At 38.4% G+C, this 26,238-nt stretch overlaps 1 protein-coding gene across 1 annotated transcript in view; it reads left to right on the forward strand.

Moving 5' to 3' along the window:
- The first annotated feature begins 4,425 nt into the window (after positions 1–4,425).
- LOC124737634 (piggyBac transposable element-derived protein 4-like) overlaps positions 4,426–26,238 on the forward strand; it is a 74,539-nt gene continuing 52,726 nt past the window's right edge. Inside the window, exons 1-2 of the mRNA XM_047248593.1 lie at positions 4,426–6,083; positions 6,527–6,634. Of these exons, the coding sequence (XP_047104549.1) occupies positions 4,426–6,083; positions 6,527–6,634 (1,766 nt within the window). The remainder of the gene's footprint in view (positions 6,084–6,526; positions 6,635–26,238) is intronic.

Genomic DNA, 26,238 nt, shown 5'->3' on the forward strand with positions numbered 1-26,238 from the left:
AGAAATTGCGTCGGAATTAAATACAAAAGGCACAATGCCGACATAAGTACATGAAGACCGACTCTGCTTATTGACAATGATTTGAACCATTCCTGTGACACTAGTTATAGATTCCGATGCTTCACTTAAGGTTTACATTATCTCTTGGACATTCTTATAGACGATGAAACACAGAAATTGCATCGGAATTAAATACAAAAGGCACAATGCCGACTCAAGTACATGAAGACCGACTCTTCCTACTGACTATGATTTGAACCTTTCCTGTGACACTAGTTATAGATTCCGATGCTTCACTTTAGGTTTACTGTATCCCTTGGACCTTCTTATTGACGATGAAACACAGAAATTGCATCGGAATTAAATACAAAAGGCACAATGCCGACTTAAGTATAAGAAGACTGACTCTAACTACTGTCTATGTTTTGATCCATTTCTGTGACACTAGTTATAGAGTCCGATGCTACACTTCGGGTTTACTGTATCCCTTGGACCTTCTTATTGACTTTGAATCACAGAAATTGCATCGGAATTAAATACAAAATGCACAATGCCGACTTAAGTACAAGAAGACTGACTCTTCTTACTGTCTATGATTCGTACCATTCCTGTGACACTAGTTATAGATTCCGATGCTTCACTTAAGGTTTACTGTATCCCTTGGACCTTCTAATTGACGATGAAACACAGAAATTGCATCGCAATTAAATACAAAAAGCACAATGCCGACTCAAGTACATGAAGACCGACTCTTCCTACTGACTATGATTTGAACCACTCCTGTGACACTAGTTATAGATTCCGATGCTTCACTTTAGGTTTACTGTATCCCTTGGACCTTCTTATTGACGATGAAACACAGAAATTGCATCGGAATTAAATACAAAAGGCACAATGCCGACTTAAGTATAAGAAGACTGACTCTAACTACTGTCTATGTTTTGATCCATTTCTGTGACACTAGTTATAGAGTCCGATGCTACACTTCGGGTTTACTGTATCCCTTGGACCTTCTTATTGACTTTGAATCACAGAAATTGCATCGGAATTAAATACAAAATGCACAATGCCGACTTAAGTACAAGAAGACTGACTCTTCTTACTGTCTATATTTTGAACCATTACTGTGACTCTAGTTATAGATTCCGATGCTTCACTCCAGGTTTACTGTATCCCCTGGACCTTCTTATAGACGATCAAACACAGAAATTGCATCGGAATTAAATACAAAATGCACAATGCCGACTTAAGGACAAGAAGACTGACTTTTCTTACTGTCTATGTTTGAACCATTCCTGTGACACTAGTTATAGTTTCCGATGCATCGCTTCAGGTTTACTGTATCCCTTGGACCTTCTCATTGACGATGCAACACAGAAAATGCATCGGAATTAAATTCAAAAGGCACAATGCCGACTTAAGTGCAAGAAGACTGACTCTTCTTACTGACTATGTTTTAAACCATTCCTGTGACACTAGTTATAGATTCCGATGCTTCACGTCCGGTTTACTGTATCCCTTGGACCTTCTTATTGACGATGAAACACAGAAATTGCATCGGAATTAAATACAATAGGCACAATGCCGACTTAAGGACAAGAAGACTGACTCTTCTTACTGTCTATGTTTGAACCATTCCTGTGACACTAGTTATAGATTCCAATGCTTCACTTCAGGTTTACTGTATCCCTGTGACCTTCTTATTGACGGTGAAGCGCAGAAATTGCATCGGAATTAAATACGAAAGGCACAATGCCCAATTAAGTACAAGAAGACTGACTCTTCTTTCTGACTATGTTTTTAACCATTCCTGTGACACTAGTTAGAGATTCCGATGCTTCACTTCAGGTTTACTGTATCCCTCTGACCTTCTTATTGACGATGAAACACAGAAATTGCATCAGTATTAAATAGAAAAGGCACAATGCCGACTGAAGTACAAGAAGACTGACTCTTCTTATTGTCTATGCCTTGAACCAATCCAGTGACACTAGTTGTAGATTCAGATGCTTCACTTCAGGTTTACTGTATCCCTTGGACCTTCTTATTGACGATGAAACACTGAAACTGCATCGGAATTAAATACAAAAGGCACAATGCCGACTTAAGAACAAGAACACTGACTCTTCTTACTGTCTATGTTTTGAACCATTCCTGTGACACTAGTTATAGATTCCGATGCTCACTTCAGGTTTACTGTTTCCCTTGTACTTTCTTATTGACGATGAAACACAGAAATTGCATCGGAATTAAATACAAAAGGCACAATGCCGACTTAAGTACATGAAGACCGACTATTTTTATTGACAATGATTTGAACCATTCCTGTGACACTAGTTATAGATTCCGATGTTTCACTGGAGGTTTACAGTATCCCTTGGACCTTCTTATTGACGATGAAACACAGAAATTGCATCGGAAATAAATACAAAAAGCACAATGCCGACTTAAGTACAAGAATACTGACTCATCTTACTGTCTATGTTTTGAACCGTCCCTGTGACACTAGTTATAGATTCCGATGCTTCACTCCAGGTTTACTGTATCCCTTGGACCATCTTATTGACGATGAAACACAGAAATTGCATCGGAATCAAATACAAAAGGCACAATGCCGACTTAAGTACTAGAAGACTGTCTCTTCTTACTGACTATGCTTTGAACCATTCCTGTGACACTAGTTATGGATTTCGAAGCTTCACATCAGGTTCACTGTATCCCTGTGACCTTCTTATTGACGAAGTAACACAGAAATTGCATCGGAATTAAATACAAAAGGCGCAATGGCGACTTAAGTACAAGAAGGCTGACTCTTCCTACTGTCTATGTTTTGAACCATTCCTGTGACACTACTTTTAGATTCCGATGCTTCACTTCAGGTTTACTGTATCCCTCTGACCTTCTTATTGACGATGAAACACAGAAATTGCATCGGAATTAAATACGACAGGCCCAATTCCGAATTAAGTTCAAGATGACTTACTCTTCTTACTGACTATGCTTTGAATCATTTCTGTGACACTAGTTATAGATTCCGATACTTCACTTCGGGTTTACTGTATCCCTCTAACCTTCTTATTGACGATGAAACACACAAATTGCATCGGAATTAAATATAAAAGGCACAATGCCGATTTAAGGATAAGAAGACTGACTCTTCTTACTGACTTTGTTTTGACCCATTAGTGTGACACTAGTTATAGATTCCGATGCTTCACTTCCGGTTTACTGTATCGCTTGGACCTTCTTATTGACGATGAAACACAGAAATTGCATCGGAATTAAATACAAAAGGCACAATGCCGACTTAAGTAGATGAAGACCGACTCTTCTTATTGACAATGATTTGAACCATTCCTGTGACACTAGTTATAGATTCCGATGCTTCACTTCAGGTATACTATATCCCTTGGACATTCTTATTGACGATGAAACACAGAAATTGCATCGGAATTAAATATAAAAGGCACAATGCCGACTTAAGGATAAGAAGACTAACTCTTCTTACTGACTTTGTTTTGAACCATTAGTGTGACACTAGTTATAGATTCCGATGCTTTACTTCCGGTTTACTGTATCGCTTGGACCTTCTTATTGACGATGAAACACAGAAATTGCATCGGAATTAAATACAAAAGCCACAATGCCGACTTAAGTACATGAAGACCGACTCTTCCTACTGACTATGATTTGAACCATTCCTGTGACACTAGTTATATATTCCGATGCTTCACTTCAGGTTTACTGTATCCCTCTGACATTGTTATTGGCGATGAATCACAGAAATTGCATCGGAATTCAATACGAAAGGCACAATGCCGAATTAAGTACAAGAAGATTGACTCTTCTTCCTGACTATGCTTTGAACCATTCCTGTGACACTAGTTATATTTTCCGATGCTTCACTTCAGGTTCACTGTATCCCTCTGACCTTCTTATTGACGACGAATCACTGAAATTGCATCGGTATTAACCCTGCTGTTCTGTTCGGGTCTATATGACCCGAAACGAATATGAACGTTATTTTACATTATGTAAATACCAATATATATTTATGAAACTTTGTGACTTTGTCTGAAAATGGATGAGCAGCATGTGTTTTAAAAGGTTTTAAAAAAGTTTAAGAAGTTTGGGCTTCAACTGTAATAGTTGCATATGTAATGTTCGGGTCATAATGACCCGACACAAATATGTTTAGTGTAACTCGTATTTATTTCTAAAATCTGGAAATGGCGAAAATTATTTTTGTTGTGTTGTGTGGGAATAGTGACTGCATCATTCCAACTTACTCTCAACAATCACCTAAAGCTCCATGCGTTCACAACAATGGGCTTGTTTGTTGCTTTCCCCAGGAAATAATAATTGGCAGTTCTCAATAATTGGAATGCTTTGTTTCTGCCCAGTTTGACTTGTGACACCATGGCGATGAGACCATTGAATGATCGTGAGTTGGAAGAAATAGTAAATGCCTCACCAGATGAAGGATCACTTTCTGAGTTTGAAGATCACATCAGCAATGCATCTGAAAGCGAGTGTTCCGATGACAGTTACGACAGTCCACAGCCCATACAAAATAGTGTAGAGACTTTTCTTTCTAAAAATGGGAATATAGAATGGCAGTTGCATCCACCAGCACAACATGGTCGCCTACCAGCTTCGAACATCATCAAGAGTACCCCAGGAGTTACCAGGTATGCAGTCAGCAGAATATCTGATGTAAAATGTTCATTTGAAGCAGTATTTCACACAGCGCTTCAAAATGAAATAATAGAGATGACAAATATTGAAGGGCAGCGAGTTTATGGTGAACAGTGGACAGATATTGATGGTTCTGTTTTCCATGCATACTTAGGACTCTTACTCCTAGCGGGTGTATATCGATCTCATGGGGAGTCTACAAAAAGTTTGTGGGATAAAGATACTGGGCGAAACATATTTCGAGCAACCATGTCTCATGAAACATTCTGTAAGATATCACGTGTCCTGCGATTTGACAAGAAATCTACTAGAGAGGAAAGACGACGTACTGACAAACTTGCCGCAATTCGTAGTATTTGGGAGAAGTGGGTAGAGGTCCTTCCTAAACTGTATAATCCAGGAGAAAATGTTACTGTTGACGAGCAGTTAGTAGCATTTAGAGGTCGCTGTCCATTCAAGCAGTATATCCCAAGTAAACCGGCAAAATATGGGATCAAAATATGGACCATGTGTGACAGCAAAACTTCATACGTACTGAAAGCCCAAATTTATACAGGAAAGGTGAGTGGAGCGGCACCAGAAAGAAATCAGGGAATGAGGGTGGTATCTGATCTCACTTCTGAGTTACGTGGTCAGAATATCACGTGTGACAACTTTTTTACGTCGTACAATTTGGGGCAGCTGCTTCTGAAAAGGAAATTGACTATGTTGGGAACTATACGGAAAAATAAGCCGGAGCTTCCACACAAAATGACCAACAAGGAGGTACACAGCTCTTCATTTTACTTCACAAATGACACTACTGTGGTTAATTATATTCCTAAGAGACACAAGAATGTTGTACTTATGAGCACTCTCCACCATGATGCGGAAATCAGTGACAGGGCTGATAAGAAGCCAAAAATGATTTTGGACTATAATTCAACCAAAGGTGCTGTAGACACGCTTGATCAGTTATTAGGTACATATACATGCAAACGAAAAAGTAATAGGTGGCCAATGATAGTTTTCTACAATATTCTTGATGTTTCTGCTTATAATGCATACGTTTTGTGGATTTCGGTTGACCCTAATTGGAATGCAAGCAAATTGACTAGAAGGAGAATATTCTTGGAGGAACTTGGAAAGTCACTGATAAAAGAACATATTGCATCAAGAACGCATTTCCCAAGAACAGAAGATTCTTTGAGAATGGTCACAAGCATCCAAAACCCGAATGATGTGGGTGGTGTGTCAGAATCGGTAACAACAAGAAAATCTACAAAACGTGCACGCTGTAAGTTCTGTCCATCAAGTAATGACAATAAAACAAACATGGTGTGTGGAAAATGTAGTAAACATATTTGCAAGAAACATGTAACCTACTTGTGTCCACAGTGCAAGCAGTAAGAAAAGAACTGTAGTATTTTATAAGATGATTGTATTGAAAATTCTGTTGTTTCAAATTTATGTGAATACTTGTGCCTAAACTACAATCAGTAAGAAGAGAGGATTCTAAAGTTGTAGTGCTTTCTATGTTGGAATGTAATAAAAAAACTGTAGTGTGTTCTGTACTGTAGTGTGCTCTAAGATGAATATCTGTAATGACAACTGTCTGTTGTTAGAAAATGTCAATACTTACGTCTAAACTGTCAACAATAAGAATAGAAGTATGGAAAAACTGTAGTGCTTTCTAAGTTGAATGCCTGTAATGGAAACTGTCTGTTGTTTCAAATTTATGTGCATATTTAAATGAAAAATATCCCTCAATAAAGTTGTATGCATTGTTATTATTATTATTATTACCATTATTATTATTATTATTATTATTATTATTATTACTAACAAGGTACTGGAATAGAACAACAATGTCGATAGCTAAAACTGTACCAAAATTTATGTTTCTAAAGCATTTTGATATGTCGGGTCATATTGACCCGAACAGTATATATGTCAAGTAAAAGTGAACAGAACAGCAGGGTTAAATAGAAAAGGCATAATAACAACTTAAGTTCAAGAAGACTGACTCTTCTTACTCTCTATGTTTTGAACCTATCCTGTGACACTAGTTGTAGATTCCGATGCTTCACTTCAGGTTTACTGTATCCCTTGGACCTTCTTATTGACGATGAAACACAGAAATTGCGTCGGAATTAAATACAAAAGGCACAATGCCGACATAAGTACATGAAGAACGACTCTTCTTATTGACAATGATTTGAACCATTCCTGTGACACTAGTTATAGATTCCGATGCTTCACTTAAGGTTTACAGTATCTCTTGGACATTGTTATTGACGATGAAACACAGAAATTGCATCGGAATAAATACAAAAGGCACAATGCCGACTTAAGGACAAGAAGACTGACTCTTCTTACTGAATTTGATTTGAACCATTAGTGTGAAACTATTTGTTGATTCCGATGCTTCACTTCCGGTTTACTGTATCGCTTGGACCTTCTTATTGACGATGAAACACAGAAATTGCATCGGAATTAAATACAAGAGGCACAATGCCGACTTAAGTACATGAAGACCGACTCTTCTTATTGACAATGATTTGAACCATTCCTGTGACACTAGTTATAGATTCCGATGCTTCACTTCAGGTATACTGTATCCCTTGGACATTCTTATTGACGATGAAACACAGAAATTGCATCGGAATTAAATATAAAAGGCACAATGCCGACTTAAGGATAAGAAGACTAACTCTTCTTACTGACTTTGTTTTGAACCATTAGTGTGACACTAGTTATAGATTCCGATGCTTTACTTCCGGTTTACTGTATCGCTTGGACCATCTTATTGACGATGAAACACAGAAATTGCATCGGAATTAAATACAAAAGCCACAATGCCGATTTAAGTACATGAAGACCGACTCTTTCTACTGACTATGATTTGAAGCATTCCTGTGACACTAGTTATAGATTCCGATGCTTCACTTCAGGTTTACTGTATCCCTCTGACATTGTTATTGGCGGTGAATCACAGAAATTGCATCGGAATTCAATACGAAAGGCACAATGCCGAATTAAGTACAAGAAGATTGACTCTTCTTCCTGACTATGCTTTGAACCATTCCTGTGACACTAGTTATATTTTCCGATGCTTCACTTCAGGTTCACTGTATCCCTCTGACCTTCTTATTGACGACGAATCACAGAAATTGCATCGGTATTAAATAGAAAAGGCATAATAACAACTTAAGTTCAAGAAGACTGACTCTTCTTACTGTCTATGTTTTGAACCTATCCTGTGACACTAGTTGTAGATTCCGATGCTTCACTTCAGGTTTACTGTATCCCTTGGACCTTCTTATTGACGATGAAACACAGAAATTGCGTCGGAATTAAATACAAAAGGCACAATGCCGACATAAGTACATGAAGAACGACTCTTCTTATTGACAATGATTTGAACCATTCCTGTGACACTAGTTATAGATTCCGATGCTTCACTTAAGGTTTACAGTATCTCTTGGACATTGTTATTGACGATGAAACACAGAAATTGCATCGGAATTAAATACAAAAGGCACAATGCCGACTTAAGGACAAGAAGACTGACTCTTCTTACTGAATTTGATTTGAACCATTAGTGTGAAACTATTTGTTGATTCCGATGCTTCACTTCCGGTTTACTGTATCGCTTGCACCTTCTAATTGACGATGAAACACATAAATTGCATCGGAATTAAATACAAAAGGCACAATGACGACTTAAATACAAGAAGACTGACTCTTCTTACTGACTATGTTTTGAACCATTCCTGTGACACTAGTTATAGATTCCGATGCTTCACTTCAGGTTTACTGTTTACCTTGGGCTATCTTATTGACGATGAAAAACAGAAATTGCATCGGAATTAAATACAAAAGGCACAATGCTGACTTAAGTACAAGAAAATTGACTCTTCCTGCTGTCTATGATTTGAACCATTCCTGTGACGCTAGTTATAGATTCCGATGCTTCACTTAAGGTTTACTGTATCCCTTGGACCTTCTAATTGACGATGAAACACAGAAATTGCATCGCAATTAAATACAAAAGGCACAATGCCGACTCAAGTACATGAAGACCGACTCTTCCTACTGACAATGATTTGAACCATTCCTGTGACACTAGTTATAGATTCCGATGCTTCACTTTAGGTTTACTGTATCCCTTGGACCTTCTTATTGACGATGAAACACAGAAATTGCATCGGAATTAATTACAAAAGGCACAATGCCGACTTAAGTATAAGAAGACTGACTCTTCCTACTGTCTATGTTTTGATCCATTTCTGTGACACTAGTTATAGAGTCCGATGCTTCACTTCAGGTTTACTGTATCCTTTGGACCTTCTTATTGACGATGAATCACAGAAATTGTATCGGAATTAAATACAAAATGCACAATGCCGACTTAAGTACAAGAAGACTGACTCTTCTTACTGTCTATATTTTGAACCATTACTGTGACTCTAGTTATAGATTCCGATGCTTCACTCCAGGTTTACTGTATCCCCTGGACCTTCTTATAGACGATCAAATACAGAAATTGCATCGGAATTAAATACAAAATGCACAATGCCGACTTAAGTACAAGAAGACTGACTTTTCTTACTGTCTATGTTTGAACCATTCATGTGACACTAGTTATAGATTCCGATGCTTCACTTCAGGTTTAGTGTACCCCTCTGACCTTCTTATTGACGGTGAAGCACAGAAATTGCATCGGAATTAAATACGAAAACCACAATGCACAATTAAGTACAAGAAGACTGACTCTTCTCTCTGACTATGTTTTGAACCATTCCTGTGACACTAGTTATAGATTCCGATGCTTCACTTCAGGTTTACTGTATCCCTCTGACCTTTTTATTGACGATGAAATACAGAAATTGCATCGGTATTAAATAGAAAAGGCACAATGCCGACTTAAGTACAAGAAGACTGACTCTTCTTACTGTCTATGTTTTGAACCAATCCTGTGAAACTAGTTGTAGATTCAGATGCTTCACTTCAGTTTTCCTGTATCCCTTGGACCTTCTTATTGACGATGAAACACAGAAATTGCATCGGAATTCAATACAAAAGGCACAATGCCGACTTAAGTACAAGAACACTGACTCTTCCTACTGTCTATGTTTTGAACCATTCCTGTGACACTAGTTATAGATTCCGATGCTTCACTTCAGGTTTACTGTATCCCTTGTACTTTCGTATTGACGATGAAACACAAAATTGCATCGGAATTAAATGCAAAAGGCACAATGCCGACTTAAGGACAAGAAGACTGACTCTTCTTACTGACTATGCTTTGAACCATTCCTGTGACACTAGTTATAGATTCCGATGCTTCACTTTCGGTTTACTGTATCCCTCTGACCTTCTTATTGACGATGAAACACAGAAATTGCATCGGGATTAAATACAAAAGGCACAATGCCGACTTAAGTACATGAAGACTGACTCTTCTTTCTGTCTATGTTTGAACCATTCCTGTGACACTAGTTATAGATTCCGATGCTTCACTTCAGGTTTACTGTATCCCTCTGACCTTCTTATTGATGATGAAACACAGAAATTGCATCGGGATTAAATAGAAAAGGCACAATGCCGACCTAAGTACAAGAAGACTGACTCTTCTTACTGTCTATGTTTTGAACCAATCCTGTGACACTAGTTGTAGATTCCGATGCTTAACTTGAGGTTTACTGTATCCCTTGGACCTTCTTATTGACGTTGAAACACTAAAATTGCATCGGAATTAAAAACAAAAGGCACAATGCCGACTTAAGTACAAGAACACTGACTCTTCCTACTGTCTGTGTTTTGAACCATTCCTGTGACACTAGTTATATCTTCTGGTAAACCTTGCGGGATGTAAGGTCGTGGTCCATGAAACTCTTCAGCTCCTAACGTTTTGTCCAGTGCTTCGCTTGACATCTTCAGAGGGGTGTTTCCCCTCCGGTGAGTCTTGCCGACTGACGGGTTGGACGTCTGAGAGCGACTTATGTATCGTAGGAAGTGGGCGTGACCAGAGTTACACGTGATATGCAGAGATAACCTTTGTCAGGGATAAAACTTAACTATCGATCGTAATCTTGCCACGGATAAAACTGTCTAGCAATTCTGTAGTGCTACTGTCCAAATATCACTAAGTTTCATGTTCTCTTCTTTCCGATTAAAATTATCCCTATGTTTATATATTTCAATTGCTTCTCTACAAAGCCGTGGGTAATAGTTCGTCGTCGTAGATAAAATTTTTGTTTCGGAAAACTTCACTTGATGATTTCCTGGCTGAAAAGCGTGTTCTGCTACAGCCGATTTATCTGTTTTTCCTAATCGGCAAAGACTTCTGTGTTCTTTTAACCGTGTATTTACGCTTCTTTTTGTTGTTCCAACATAAACTTTTCCACATGTACACGGAATTTTATATACGCCACTGGCTGATAGAGGAGCGCGTTTATCTTTTACAGACCGAAGAACATGACAAATTTTCTTCGTTGGTCTAAAAACAGGTCTAATATCATGTTTACTTAAAATCTTTCCAATCTGATCCGTTACTTTCTTTATAAAAGGGAGAGAGACTGTATTCTTCCATCGTTTTTCGGACTTGTCCTTAAGCTTTTTGTTGTTTGGGTGCAGAATTCTGCTTACTTCTTTCTTTGAGTAGCCATTTTTCTCAAAAGCGTGCTTCAGATGTTTTAATTCGTCGTCTAGATACTCCGGCGTGCAAATCCGTCTGGCTCTGTCAACGAGACTTGTAATCACACCTCTTTTTTGTTTTGGATGGTGGTTAGAGTTTTTATGTAAGTATCTGTCTGTGTGCGTTATTTTTCTAAAAATCTGTTGTTTCAAGCTTCCATCCGTCTGTCTCATAACTAAAACATCCAAAAACGGCATTTTGTTATCATTTTCTCTCTCCATGGTAAACTGGATTCTTGGATTTATATTATTAAGGTACTCAAAAAATTCGCCTAAGGCTTCTCTGCCATGTGGCCAGACCACAAATGTATCGTCTACATACCGATACCAGCGAGATGGTTTCTTATCTGCTTTTTCCAAGGCTGACTGTTCGAATTTCTCCATGTAGAAATTAGCTACTGCAGGACCCAATGGGTTACCCATTGCTACGCCATTAAGTTGTTCGTAAAATTCATTATTCCACTGGAAATGACTGGAAGTGAGACAGTGTCTGAAAAGAGCAGTCAGATCTTCTGGAAAAATATCCGTTTTAAATCCATAACTTCATTAACTGGAATCATAGTAATAAAGATACTACATCGAAACTTACTAAAATATCTTCAGGAGTCAGAATTAAACCTTCAATTTTCTCTATAAAATGACGTGAGTCCTTTATATGTGAGTCCGTTTTTCCTAAATATGGTTGTAAGCGAGTTGTTAGATATCTTGCTATTTCGTACGTAGGAGAATTGATAGCACTAACAATCGGTCTCAGAGGAAGGTCCTTCTTATGTACCTTGGGTAGGCCATAGAGTCTAGGACACATAGCTTCAGTCTTCAATAAAGCTCTTTTTTCTTCTTTTTGAATAGAAGTGGCCGATTTTATCAAATTATTTGTTTTCCGTAGTATGCTGGCTGTAGGATCTTTCTTAAGTTTTTTGTATTCAAAAAGAAGAAAAAAGAGCTTTATTGAAGACTGAAGCTATGTGTCCTAGACTCTATGGCCCACCCAAGGTACATAAGAAGGACCTTCCTCTGAGACCGATTGTTAGTGCTATCAATTCTCCTACGTACGAAATAGCAAGATATCTAACAACTCGCTTACAACCATATTTAGGAAAAACGGACTCATATATAAAGGACTCACATCATTTTATAGAGAAAATTGAAGGTTTAATTCTGACTCCTGAAGATATTTTAGTAAGTTTCGATGTAGTATCTTTATTTACTATGATTCCAGTTAATGAAGTTATGGATTTTATAACGGATATTTTTCCAGAAGATCTGACTGCTCTTTTCAGACACTGTCTCACGTCCAGTCATTTCCAGTGGAATAATGAATTTTACGAACAACTTAATGGCGTAGCAATGGGTAACCCATTGGGTCCTGCAGTAGCTAATTTCTACATGGAGAAATTCGAACAGTCAGCCTTGGAAAAAGCAGATAAGAAACCATCTCGCTGGTATCGGTATGTAGACGATACATTTGTGGTCTGGCCACATGGTTGAGAAGCCTTAGGCGAATTTTTTGAGTACCTTAATAATATAAATCCAAGAATCCAGTTTACCATGGAGAGGGAAAATGATAACAAAATGCCGTTTTTGGATGTTTTAGTTATGAGACAGACGGATGGAAGCTTGAAACAACAGATTTTTAGAAAAATAACGCACACAGACAGATACTTACATAAAAACTCTAACCACCATCCAAAACAAAAGAGAGGTGTGATTACAAGTCTCGTTGACAGAGCCAGACGGATTTGCACGCCGGAGTATCTAGACGACGAATTAAAACATCTGAAGCACGCTTTTGAGAAAAATGGCTACTCAAAGAAAGAAGTAAGCAGAATTCTGCACCCAAACAACAAAAAGCTTAAGGACAAGTCCGAAAAACGATTGAAGAATACAGTCTCTCTCCCTTTTATAAAGAAAGTAACGGATCAGATTGGAAAGATTTTAAGTAAACATGATATTAGACCTGTTTTTAGACCAACGAAGAAAATTTGTCATGTTCTTCGGTCTGTAAAAGATAAACGCGCTCCTCTATCAGCCAGTGGCGTATATAAAATTCCGTGTACATGTGGAAAAGTTTATGTTGGAACAACAAAAAGAAGCGTAAATACACGGTTAAAAGAACACAGAAGTCTTTGCCGATTAGGAAAAACAGATAAATCGGCTGTAGCAGAACACGCTTTTCAGCCAGGAAATCATCAAGTGAAGTTTTCCGAAACAAAAATTTTATCTACGACGACGAACTATTACCCACGGCTTTGTAGAGAAGCAATTGAAATATATAAACATAGTGATAATTTTAATCGGAAAGAAGAGACCATGATACTTAGTGATATTTGGACGGTAGCACTACAGAATTGCTAGACAGTTTTATCAACGACAAGATTACGATCGATAGTTAAGTTTTATCTCTGACAAAGGTTATCTCTGCATATCACGTGTAACTAGGGTCACGCCCACTTTCTACGATACATAAGTGGCTCTCAGACGTCCGACCCATCAGTCGGCAAGACTCACCGGAGGAGAAACACCCCTCTGAAGATGTCAAGCGAAGCACTGGACGAAACGTTAGGAGCTGAAGAGATTCATGGACCACGACCTTACATCCCGCAAGGTTTACCAGAAGATATGTCATCCGGTCGTAAAAGCCTTCATACTATGAACACTAGTTATATATTCCGATGTTTCACTTCAGGTTTACTGTATCCCTTGTACTTTCTTATTGACGATGAAACACAGAAATTGCATCGGAATGAAATACAAAAGGCACAATGCCGACTTAAGTATATGAAGACCGACTCTTCTTATTGACAATGATTTGAACCATTCCTGCGACACTAGTTATAGATTCCGATGCTTCACTTGAGGTTTACAGTATCCCTTGGACCTTCTTATTGACGATGAAACACAGAAATTGCATCGGAAGTAAATACTAAAAGCACAATGCCGACTGAAGTACAAGAATACTGACACATCTTACTGTCTATGTTTTGAACCGCCCTGTGACACTAGTTATAGATTCCGAGGCTTCACTCCAGGTTTACTGTATCCCTTGGACCATCTTACTGACGATGAAACACAGAAATTGCATCGGAATTAATTACAACAGGCACAATGCCGACTTAAGTACAAGAAGACTGTCTCTTCTTACTGACTATGTTTTGACCCATTCCTGTGACACTAGTTACAGATTCTGATGCTTCACTTCAGGTTTACTGTATCCCTGTGACCTTCTTATTGACGATGAAACACAGAAATTGCATCGGAATTAAATACAAAAGGCACAATGGCGACTTAAGTACAAGAAGCCTGGCTCTTCCTACTGTTTAAGTTTTGAACCATTCCTTTGACACTAGTTTTAGATTCCGATGCTTCACTTCAGGTTTACTGTATCCCTCTGACTTTCCTATTGACGATGAAACACAGAAATTGCATCGGAATTAAATACAAAAGGCACAATGCCTACTTAACTACAAGAAGACTGACTCTTCCTACTGTCTATGTTTTGAACCATTCCTTTGACACTAGTTATAGATACCGATGCTTCACTTCAGGTTTACTGTATCCCTCTGACCTCATTGCCGATGAAACACAGAAATTGCATCGGAATTAAATACAAAAGGCGCAATGCCGACTTAAGTACACAAAGACTGACTCTTCTACTGTCTATGTTTTGAACCACTTCTGTGACACTAGTTATAGAGTCCGATGCTTCACTTCAGGTTTACTGTATCCCTTGGGCCTTCTTATTGACGATGAATCACAGAAATTGCATCGGAATTAAATACAAAGGGCACAATGCCGACTTAAGTACAAGAAGACTGACTCTTCTTACTGTCTATATTTTGAACCACTCCAGTGACACTAGTTATAGATTCCGATGCTTCAGTTCAGGTTTACTGTATCCGTTGGACATTCTTATTGACGATGAAACACAGCAATTGCATCGGAATTAAATACAAAAGGCAAAATGCCGACTTAAGGACAAGAAGACTGACTCTTCTTACTGACTATGAATTGAACAATTCCTGTGAAACTAGTTATATATTCCGATGCTTCAGTTCAGGTTTACTGTATCCGTTGGACATTCTTATTGACGATGAAGCACAGCAATTGCATCGGAATTAAATACAAAAGGCAAAATGCCGACTTAAGGACAAGTAGACTGACTCTTCTTACTGACGTTGTTTTGAACCATTCCTGTGACACTAGTTATAGATTCCGCTGCTGCACTCCAGGTTCATTGTATCCCTTGGACCTTGTTATTGACGATGAAACACAGAAATTGCATCGGAATTAAATAGAAAAGGCAAAATGCCGACTTAAGTACAAGAAGACTGACTCTTCTTACTGACTATGTTTTGAACCATTCCTGTGAAACTAGTTATAGATTCCGATGCTTCACTTCAGATTTACTGTATAACTTGGACCTTCTTACTGACGATGAAACACAGAAATTGCATCGGAATTAAATACAAAAGGCACAATGCCGACTTAAGTACAAGAGGACTGGTTCTTCCAACTGTCTATGTTTTGAACCATTCCTGTGACACTAGTTTTGGATTCCGATGCTGCACTTTAGGTTTACTGTATCCCTCTGACCTTCTTATTGACGATGAAACTCAGAAATTGCATCGGAATTAAATACAAAAGGCACAATGCCGACTTAAGTACAAGAAGACTGACTCTTCCTACTGTCTATGTTTTGCACAATTGCTGTGACACTAGGTATAGATTCCGATCCTTCACTTCAGGATTACTGTATCCCTGTGACCTTCCTATTGACGATGAAACACAGAAATTGCATCGGAAATAAATACAATATCCACAATGCCGACTTATGTACATGAAGACAGACTCTTCGTACTGTCTATGCTTCGAACCATTCCTCTGACACTAGTTATAGATTCCGATGCTTCAGTCCATGTATACTGTATCCCTTGCAACTTCTTATTGACGATGAAACACAGAAATTGCATCGGAATTAAATACAAAAGGCACAATGCCGACTTAAGGACAAGAAGACTGACTCTTCTTACTGACTTTGCTTTGAACCATTCCTGTGACACTAGTTATAGATTCCGATGCTTCACTTCAGGTTTACTGTACCCCTCCGACCTTCTTATTGCGATGAAACACAGAAATTGCATCGGAAATAAATACAAAAGCCACAATGCCGACTTATGTACATGAAGACTGACTCTTCGTACTATGCTTTGAACCATTCCTGTGACACTAGTTATAGATTCCGAAGCTTTACTTCAGGTTTACTGCTCCCCTTGGACCTTCTTATTGACGAAGAAACACTGAAAATGCATTGGAATTAAATTCAAAAGGCACAATGCCGACTTAAGGGCAAGAAGACTGACTCTTCTTACTGACTATGTTTTAAACCATTCCTGTGACACTAGTTATAGATTCCGATGCTTCACTTCCGGTTTACTGTATGCGTCTGACCTTCTTATTGACGATGAAACACAGAAATTGCATCGCAATTAAATACAAAGGGCACAATGCCGACTTAAGTACAAGAAGACTGACTCTTCTTACTGTCTATGTTTGAACCATTCCTGTGACACTAGTTATAGATTCCGATGCTTCACTTCAGGTATACTGTATCCCTCTGACCTTCTAATTGACGGTGAAGCACAGAAATTGCATCGGAATTAAATACGAAAGTCACAATGCCCAATTAAGTTCAAGAAGACTATCTCTTCTTACTGACTATGTTTTGAACCATTTCAGTGACACTAGTTATTGATTTCTATACTTCACTTCGGGTTTACTGTATCCCTCTGACCTTCTTGTTGACGATGAAACACAGAAATTGCATCGCAATTACATACAAAAGGCAAAATGCCGACTTAAGTACAAGAACACACACTTCCTATTGTCTATGTTTTGAACCATTCCTGGGACACCAGTTATAGATTCCGATGCTTCACTTCAGGTTTACTGTATCCCTTCTACTTTCTTATGGACGATGAAACACAGAAATTGCATCGGAATTAAATACAAAAGGCACAATGCCGACTTAAGTACATGAAGACCGACTCTACTTATTGACAATGATTTGAACCATTCCTATGACACTAGTTATTGATTCCGGTGCTTCACTTGAGGTTTACTGTATCCCTTGGACCTTCTTATTGACGATGAAACACAGAAAATGCATCGGAATTAAATTCAAAAGGCACAATGATGACTTAAGGGCAAGAAGACTGACTCTTCTAACTCTCTATGTTTTGAACCATTCCTGTGACACTAGTTATATATTCCGATGCTTTACTCCACGTTTACTGTATCCCTTGGACATTCTTATTGACGATGAAACACAGAAATTGCATCGGAATTAAATACAAAAAGCACAATGCCGACTTAAGGGCAAGATGACTGACTCTTCTTACTGACTATGATTTGAACCATTCCTGTGACACTAGCTATAGATTCCGATGCTTCACTTCAGGTTTACTGTATCCCTGTGACTTTCTTATAGACGATGAAACACAGAAATTGCATAGGAGTTAAATACAAACGGCACAATGCCGACTTAAGTACACGAAGACTGACTCTATTTACTGTCTATGCTTTGAACCATTCCTGTGACACTAGTTATAGATTCCGATGCTTCACTCCAGGTATACTGTATCTCTTGGAGCTTCTTATTGACGATGAAACACGGAAATTGCATGGGAATTAAATACAAAAGGCACAATGCCGAATTAATGACAAGAAGAATGAATCTTCTTACTGACTTTGTTTTGAACCATTCCTGTGACACTAGTTATAGATTCCGATGCTTCACTTCAGGTTTACTGTATCCCTCTGACCATATTGCCGACGAAACACAGAAATTGCATCGGAATTAAATACAAAAGGCACAATGCCGATTTAAGGACAAGAAGAATGACTCTTCTTACTGAGTTTGCTTTGAACCATTCCTGTGAAACTAGTTACAGATTCCGATGCTTTACTTCAGGTTTACTGTATACCTTGGACCTTCTTATTGACGATGAAACACAGAAATTACATCGGAATTAAATACAAAAGGCACAATGCCGACTTAAGGACAAGGGGACTGACTCTTCTTACTGACTATGGTTTGAACCATTCACGTGACACTAGTTATAGATTCCGATGCTTCACTTCAGGTTCACTGTATCCCTCTGACCTTCTTATTGACGATATAACAAAGAAATTGCATCGGAATTAAATACAAAAGCCACAATGCCGACTTATGTACATGAGGACTGACTCTTCGTACTGTCTATGCTTTGGACCATTCCTGTGACACTAGTTATAGATTCCGATGCTTCACTCCACGTATACTGTATCCCTTGGAGCTTCTTATTGACGATGAAACACAGAAATTGCATCGGAATTAAATACAAAAGGCACAATGCCGACTTAAGTACAAGAAGACTGACTCTTCTTACTGACTTTGTTTTGAAATATTCCTGTGACACTAGTTATAGATTCCGAAGCTTCACTTCAGGTTTATTGTATCCCACTGACCTTCTTATTGACGAGGAATCACAGAAATTGCATCGGAATTAAATACAAACGGCACAATGACGACTTAAGTACAAGAAGACTGATTCTTCTTACTGTCTATATTTTGAACCATTCCAGTGACACTACTTAAAGATTCCGATGCTTCACTTCAGGTTTACTGTATCCCTTGGACCTTCTAATTGACGTTGAAACACAGAAATTGCATCGGAATTAAATGCAAAAGTCACAATGCCGACTTAAGGACAAGAAGACTGACTCTTCTTGCTGACTATGATTTGAACCATTCCTGTGACACTAGTTATAGATTCCGGTGCCTCACATCCGGTTTACTGTATCCCTCTGACCTACTTATTGACGATGAAACACAGAAATTACATCGGAATTAAATAGAAAAGGCACAATGCCGACTTAAGTACAAGAAGACTGACTCTTCTTACTGACTATGGTTTGAACCATTCACGTGACACTAGTTATAGATTCCGATGCTTCACTTCAGGTTCACTGTATCCCTCTGACCTTCTTATTGACGATATAACACAGACATTGCATCGGAATTAAATACAAAAGCCACAATGCCGGCTTATGTACATGAAGACTGACTCTTCGTACTGTCTATGCTTTGGACCATTCCTGTGACACTAGTTATAGATTCAGATGCTTCACTCCACGTATACTGTATCCCTTGGAGCTTCTTATTGACAATGAATCACAGAAATTGCATCGGAATTAAATACAAAAGGCACAATGCCGACTTAAGTACAAGAAAACTGACTCTTCTTACTGACTTTGTTTTGAAATATTCCTGTGACACTAGTTATAGATTCCGATGGTTCACGTCAGGTTTATTGTATCCCACTGACCTTCTTATTGACGATGAATCACAGAAATTGCATCGGAATTAAATACAAAAGGCACAATGCCGACTTAAGTACAAGAAGACTGACTCTTCTTACTGTCTATATTTTGAACCATTCCAGTGACACTAGTTATAGATTCCGATGCTTCACTTCAGGTTTACTGTATCCCTTGGACCTTCTAATTGACGATGAAACACAGAAATTGCATGGGAATTAAATACAAAAGGCACAATGCCGATTTAAGGACAAGAAGAATGACTCTTCTTACTGAGTAGGCTTTGAACCATTCCTGTGACACTAGTTATAGATTCCGATGCTACACTTCAGGTTTACTGTATACCTTGGACCTTCTTATTGACGATGAAACACAGAAATGGCATCGGAATTAAAAACAAAATTCACAATGCCAGCTTACGTACAAGAAGCCTGGTTCTTACTACTGTCTATGTTTTGAACCATTCCTGTGACACTAGTTTTGAATTCCGATGCTTCACTTCGGGTTTACTGTATCCCTCTGACCTTCTTATGGACGATGAAACACAGAAATTGCATCGGAATTAGATACAAAAGGCAAAATGCCGACTTAAGGACAAGAGAACTGACTCTTCTTACTGACTATGGTTTGAACCATTCACGTGACACTAGATATAGATTCCGATGCTTCACTTCAGGTTTACTGCATCCCTCTGACTTTCATATTGACGATGAAACACAGAAATTGCATCTAAATTAAATACAAAAGCCACAATGCCGGCTTATGTACATGAAGACTGACTCTATGCTTTGGACCATTCCTGTGACACTAGTTATAGATTCCGATGCTTCACTCCACGTATACTGTATCCCTTGGAGCTTCTTATTGACGATGAAACACAGAAATTGCATCGGAATTAAATACAAAAGGCCCAATGCCGACTTAAGGACAAGAAGACAGACTCTTCTTACTGACTTTGTTTGAAATATTCCTGTGACACTAGTTATAGATTCCGATGCTTGACTTCAGGTTTATTGTATCCCACTGACCTTCTTATTGACGATGAAACACAGAAATTGCATTGGAATTAAATACAAAAGGCACAATGTCGACTTAAGTACAAGAATTCTGACTCTTCCTACTGTCTATGGTTTGATCCATTTCTGTGACACTAGTTATAGAGTCCGATGCTTCACTTCAGGTTTTCTGTATCCTTTGGACCTTCTTATTGACGATGAATCACAGAAATTGCATTAGAATCAAATACAAAAGGCACAATGCCAACTTAAGGACAAGAAGACTGACTCTTCTTACTGACTATGATTTGAACCAGTCCTGTGACACTTGTTATAGATTCCGATGCTTCACATCCGGTTTACTGTATCCCTCTGACCTTCTTATTGACGATGAAACACAGAAATTGCATCGGAATTAAATAGAAAAGGCACAATGCCGACTTAAGTACAAGAAGACTGACTCTTCTTACTGTCTATGTTTTGAACCATTCCTTTGACACTAGTTTTGGATTCCGATGCTTCACTTCAGGTTTACTGTATCCCTCTGACCTTCTTATTGACGATGAAACACAGAAATTCCATCGGAATTAAATACAAAAGGCACAATGCCGACTTAAGTACAAGAAGACTGACTCTTCCTACTGTCTATGTTTTGAACCATTGCTGTGACACTAGTTATAGATTCCGATGCTTCACTTCAGGTTTACTGTATCCCTCTGACCAAATTGCACACGAAACCCACAAATTGCATTGGAATGAAGTACAAAAGGCACAATGCCGACTTAAGGACAAGAGGACTGAATCTTCTTACTGACTATGGTTTGAACCATTCACGTGACACTAGTTATAGATTCCAATGCTTCACTTCAGGTTTTCTGTATCTATCTAACCTTCGTATTGACGATGAAACACAGAAATTGCATTGGAATTAAATACAAAAAGCACAATGTCGACTTAAGTACAATAAGCCTAACTCTTCTTACCGTCTATGTTTGAACCATCCCTGTGACACTAGTTATAGATTCCGATGCTTCACTCCAGGTTTACTGTATCCCTTGGAACTTCTTATTGACGATGAAACACAGAAATTGCATCGGAATTAAATACAAAACGCACAATGCCGACTTAAGGACAAGAAGACTGACTCTTCTTACTGTCTATGCTTTGAACCATTCCTGTGACACTAGTTATAGATTCCGATGCTTCACTTCAGGTTTACTGTATCCCCCTGACCTTCTGATTGCCAATGAAATACAGAAATTGCATCAGAATTAAATACAAAAGCCACAATGCCGACTTATGTACATGAATACTGACTCTTCGTACTGTGTATGTTTTGAACCATTCCTGTGACACTAGTTATAGATTCCGATGCTTCATTACAGGTTTACTGATTCCCTTGGACCTTCTTATTGACGATGAAACATAGAAATTGCATCGAAATTAAATACAAAAGGCACAATGCCGACTTAAGCACAAGAAGACTGACTCTTCTTACTGACTATGTTTTGAACCATTCCTGTAACACTAGTTATAGATTCCGATGCTTCACATCCGGTTTACTGTATCCCTCTGACCTTCTTATTGACTATGAAACACAGAAATTGCATCGCAATTAAATACAAAAGGCACAATGCCGACTTGAGTACAAGAAGACTGACTCTTCTTACAGTCTATGTTTGAACCATTCCTGTGACACTAGTTATAGATTCCGATGCTTCACTTGAGGTTTACTGTATCCCTTGGACCTTCGTATTGACGATGAAACACAGAAATTGCATCGGAATTAAATACTAAAGGCACAATGCCGACTTAAGTACATGAAGACCGACTCTTCTTACTGTCTATGTTTTGAACCATTCCTGTGACACTAGTTATAGATTCCGATGCTTTAATCCAGGTTTACTGTATCCCTTGGACCATCTTATTGACGATGAAACACAGAAATTGCATCGGAATTAAATACAAAAGGCACAATGCCGACTAACGTACAAGAAGACTGGTTCTTCCTACTGTCTATGTTTTGAACCATTCCTGTGACACTAGTTTTGGATTCCGAAGCTTCACTTCAGGTTTACTGTATCCCTCTGACCTTATTATTGACGATGAGACACAGAAATTGCATCGGAATTAAATACAAAAGGCACAATGCCGACTTAAGTACAAGAACACTGACTCTTCCTACTGTCCATGTTTTGAACCACTCCTGTGACACCAGTCATAAATTCCGATGCTTCACTTCAGGTTTACTGTATCCCTTGTACTTTTTTATTGACGATGAAACACAGAAATTGCATCGGAATTAAATACAAAAGGCACAACGCCGACTTATGTACATGAAGACCGACTCTTCTTATTGACAATGATTTGAACCATTCCTGTGTCACTAGTTATTGATTCCGATGCTTCACTTCAGGTTTACTGAATCCCTTGGACCATCTTATTGACGATGAAACACAAAATTGTATCGGAACTAAATACAAAAGGCACATTGCCGACTTAAGGACAAGAAGACTGACTCTTCTTACTGACTTTGTTTTGAACCATTAGTGTGACACAAGTTATAGATTCCGATGCTTCACTTCTGGTTTACTGTGTCGCTTGTACTTTCTTATTGACGATGAAACACAGAAATTGCACCGCAATTAAATACAAAAGGCACAGTGCCGACATAAGTACATGAAGACCGACTCTTCTTATTGACAATGATATGAACCATTCCTGTGACACTAGTTATTGATTCCGTTGCTTCACTTCAGGTTTACTGTATCCCTTGAACATTCTTATTGACGATGAAACACAAAATTGTATCGGAACTAAATACAAAAGGCACAATGCCGAATTAAGGACAAGAAGACTGACTCTTCTTACTAACTTTGTTTTGAACCATTAGTGTGACACAAGTTATAGTTTCCGATGCTTCACTTCGGGTTAAATGTATCGCTTGGACCTTCTTATTGACGATGAAACACAAATATTGCATCGGAACTAAATACAAAAGGCACAATGCCGACTTAAGTAAATGAAGACCGACTTTTCCTACTGACTAGGATTTGAACCATTCCTGTGACACTAGTTATAGATTCCGATGCTTCACTTGAGGTTTACTGCATCCCTCTGACCTTCATCTTGACGAAGAAACACAGAAATTGCATCGGAATGAAATACAAAAGCCACAATGCCGACTTATGTACATGAAGACTGACTCTTCGTACTGTCTATGCTTTGAACCATTCCTGTGACACTAGTTATAGATTCCGATGTTTCACTCCAGGTATACTGTATCCCTTGGAACTTCTTATTCACGATGAAACATAAATTACATCGGAATTAGATACAAAAGGCACAATGCCGACTTAAGGACAAGAAGACTGACTCTTCTTACTGACTTTGTTTTGAAATATTCCTGTGACACTAGTTATAGATTCCGATGCTTCATTTCAATTTTATTGTATCCCTCTGAACTTCTGATTGACGATGAAACACAGAAATTGCATTGGAATTAAATACAAAAGGCACAATGTCGACTTAAGTACAATAAGTCTGACTCTTCCTACTGTCTATGGTTTGATCCATTTCTGTGACACTAGTTATAGAGTCCGATGCTTCACTTCAGGTTTACTGTATCCTTTGGAGCTTTTTATTGACGATGAATCACAGAAATTTCATCGGAATTAAATACAAAAGGCACAATGCCGACTTAAGTACAAGAAGACTGACTCTTCTTACAGTCTATACTTTGAACCATTCCAGTGACACAAGATAAAGATTCCGATGCTTCACTTCAGGTTTACTGTATCCCTTGGACCATCTAATTGACGATGAAACACAGAAATTGCATCGGAATTAAGTACAAAAGGCACAATGCCGACATAAGGACAAGAAGAGTGACTCTTCTTTCTGACTATGATTTGAACGATTCCTGTGTCAATAGTTATAGATTCCGATGCTTCACATCCGGTTTACTGTATCCCTCTGACCTTCTTATTGACGATGAAACACAGAAATTGCATCGAAATTAAATAGAAAAGCACAATGCCGACTTAAGTACAAGAAGACTGACTCTTCTTACTGACTATGTTTTGACCCTTTCCTGTGAAACTAGTTATAGATTCCGATGCTTTAGATCAGGTTTACTGTATACCTTGGACCATCTAATTGACGATGAAACACAGAAATTGCATCGGAATTAAATACAAAAGGCACAATGCCGACATAAGGACAAGAAGAGTGACTCTTCTTTCTGACTATGATTTGAACGATTCCTGTGTCAATAGTTATAGATTCCGATGCTTCACATCCGGTTTACTGTATCCCTCTGACCTTCTTATTGACGATGAAACACAAAAATTGCATCGAAATTAAATAGAAAAGCACAATGCCGACTTAAGTACAAGAAGACCGACTCTTCTTACTGTCTATATTTTGAATTATTCCAGTGACACTAGTTAAAGATTCCGATGCTTCACTTGAGGTTTACTGTATCCTTTGGACCTTCTAATTGACGGTGAAACACAGAAATTGCATCGAAATTAAATACAAAAGTCACAATGACGACTTAAGGACAAGAAGACTGACTCTTCTTACTGACTATGATTTGAACCATTCCTGTGACACTAGTTATAGATTCCGATGCTTCACATCCGGTTTACTGTATCCCTCTGACCTTCTTATTGACGATGAAACACAGAAATTGCATCGGAATTAAGTAGAAAAGGCACAATGCCTACTTAAGTACAAGAAGACTGACTCGTCTTACTGACTATGTTTTGAACCATTCCTGTGAAACTAGTTATAGATTCCGATGCTTTACTTCAGGTTTACTGTATACCTTGGACCTTCTTATTGACGATGAAACACAGAAATTGCTTCGGAATTAAATACAACAGGCACAATGCCGACTAACGTACAAGAAGACTGGTTCCTCCCACTGTCTATGTTTGAACCATTCCTTTGACACTAGTTTTGGATTCCGATGCTTCACTTCAGGTTTACTGTATCCCTCTGATCTTCTAATTGACGATGAAACACAGAAATTGCATCGGAATTAAATACAAATGGCACAATGCCGACTTAAGTACAAGAAGACTGACTCTTCCTACTGTCTATGTTTTGAACCATTGCTGTGACACTAGTTGTAGATTCCGATGCTTCACTTCAGGTTTACAGTATCCCGTGGACCTTCTTATTGTCGATGAAACACTGAATTTGCATCGGAATTAAATACAAAAGGCACAATGCCGACTTAAGGACAAGAGGACTGACTCTTCTTACTATCTATGGTTTGAATAATTCACGTGACATTAGTTATAGATTCCGATGCTTCACTTCAGGTTCACTGTATCCCTCTGACACTCTTATTGACGATGAAACACAGAAATTGCATTGGAATTAAATACAAAAGGCACAATGTCGACTTAAGTACAATAAGTCTGACTCTTCTTCCCGTTTATGTTTTGAACCATTCCTGTGACACTAGTTATAGATTCCGATGCTTCACTCCAGG

Source organism: Schistocerca piceifrons, unplaced genomic scaffold, assembly GCF_021461385.2.
Source record: "Schistocerca piceifrons isolate TAMUIC-IGC-003096 unplaced genomic scaffold, iqSchPice1.1 HiC_scaffold_1747, whole genome shotgun sequence".
Taxonomy (NCBI): Eukaryota; Metazoa; Arthropoda; class Insecta; order Orthoptera; family Acrididae; genus Schistocerca; species Schistocerca piceifrons.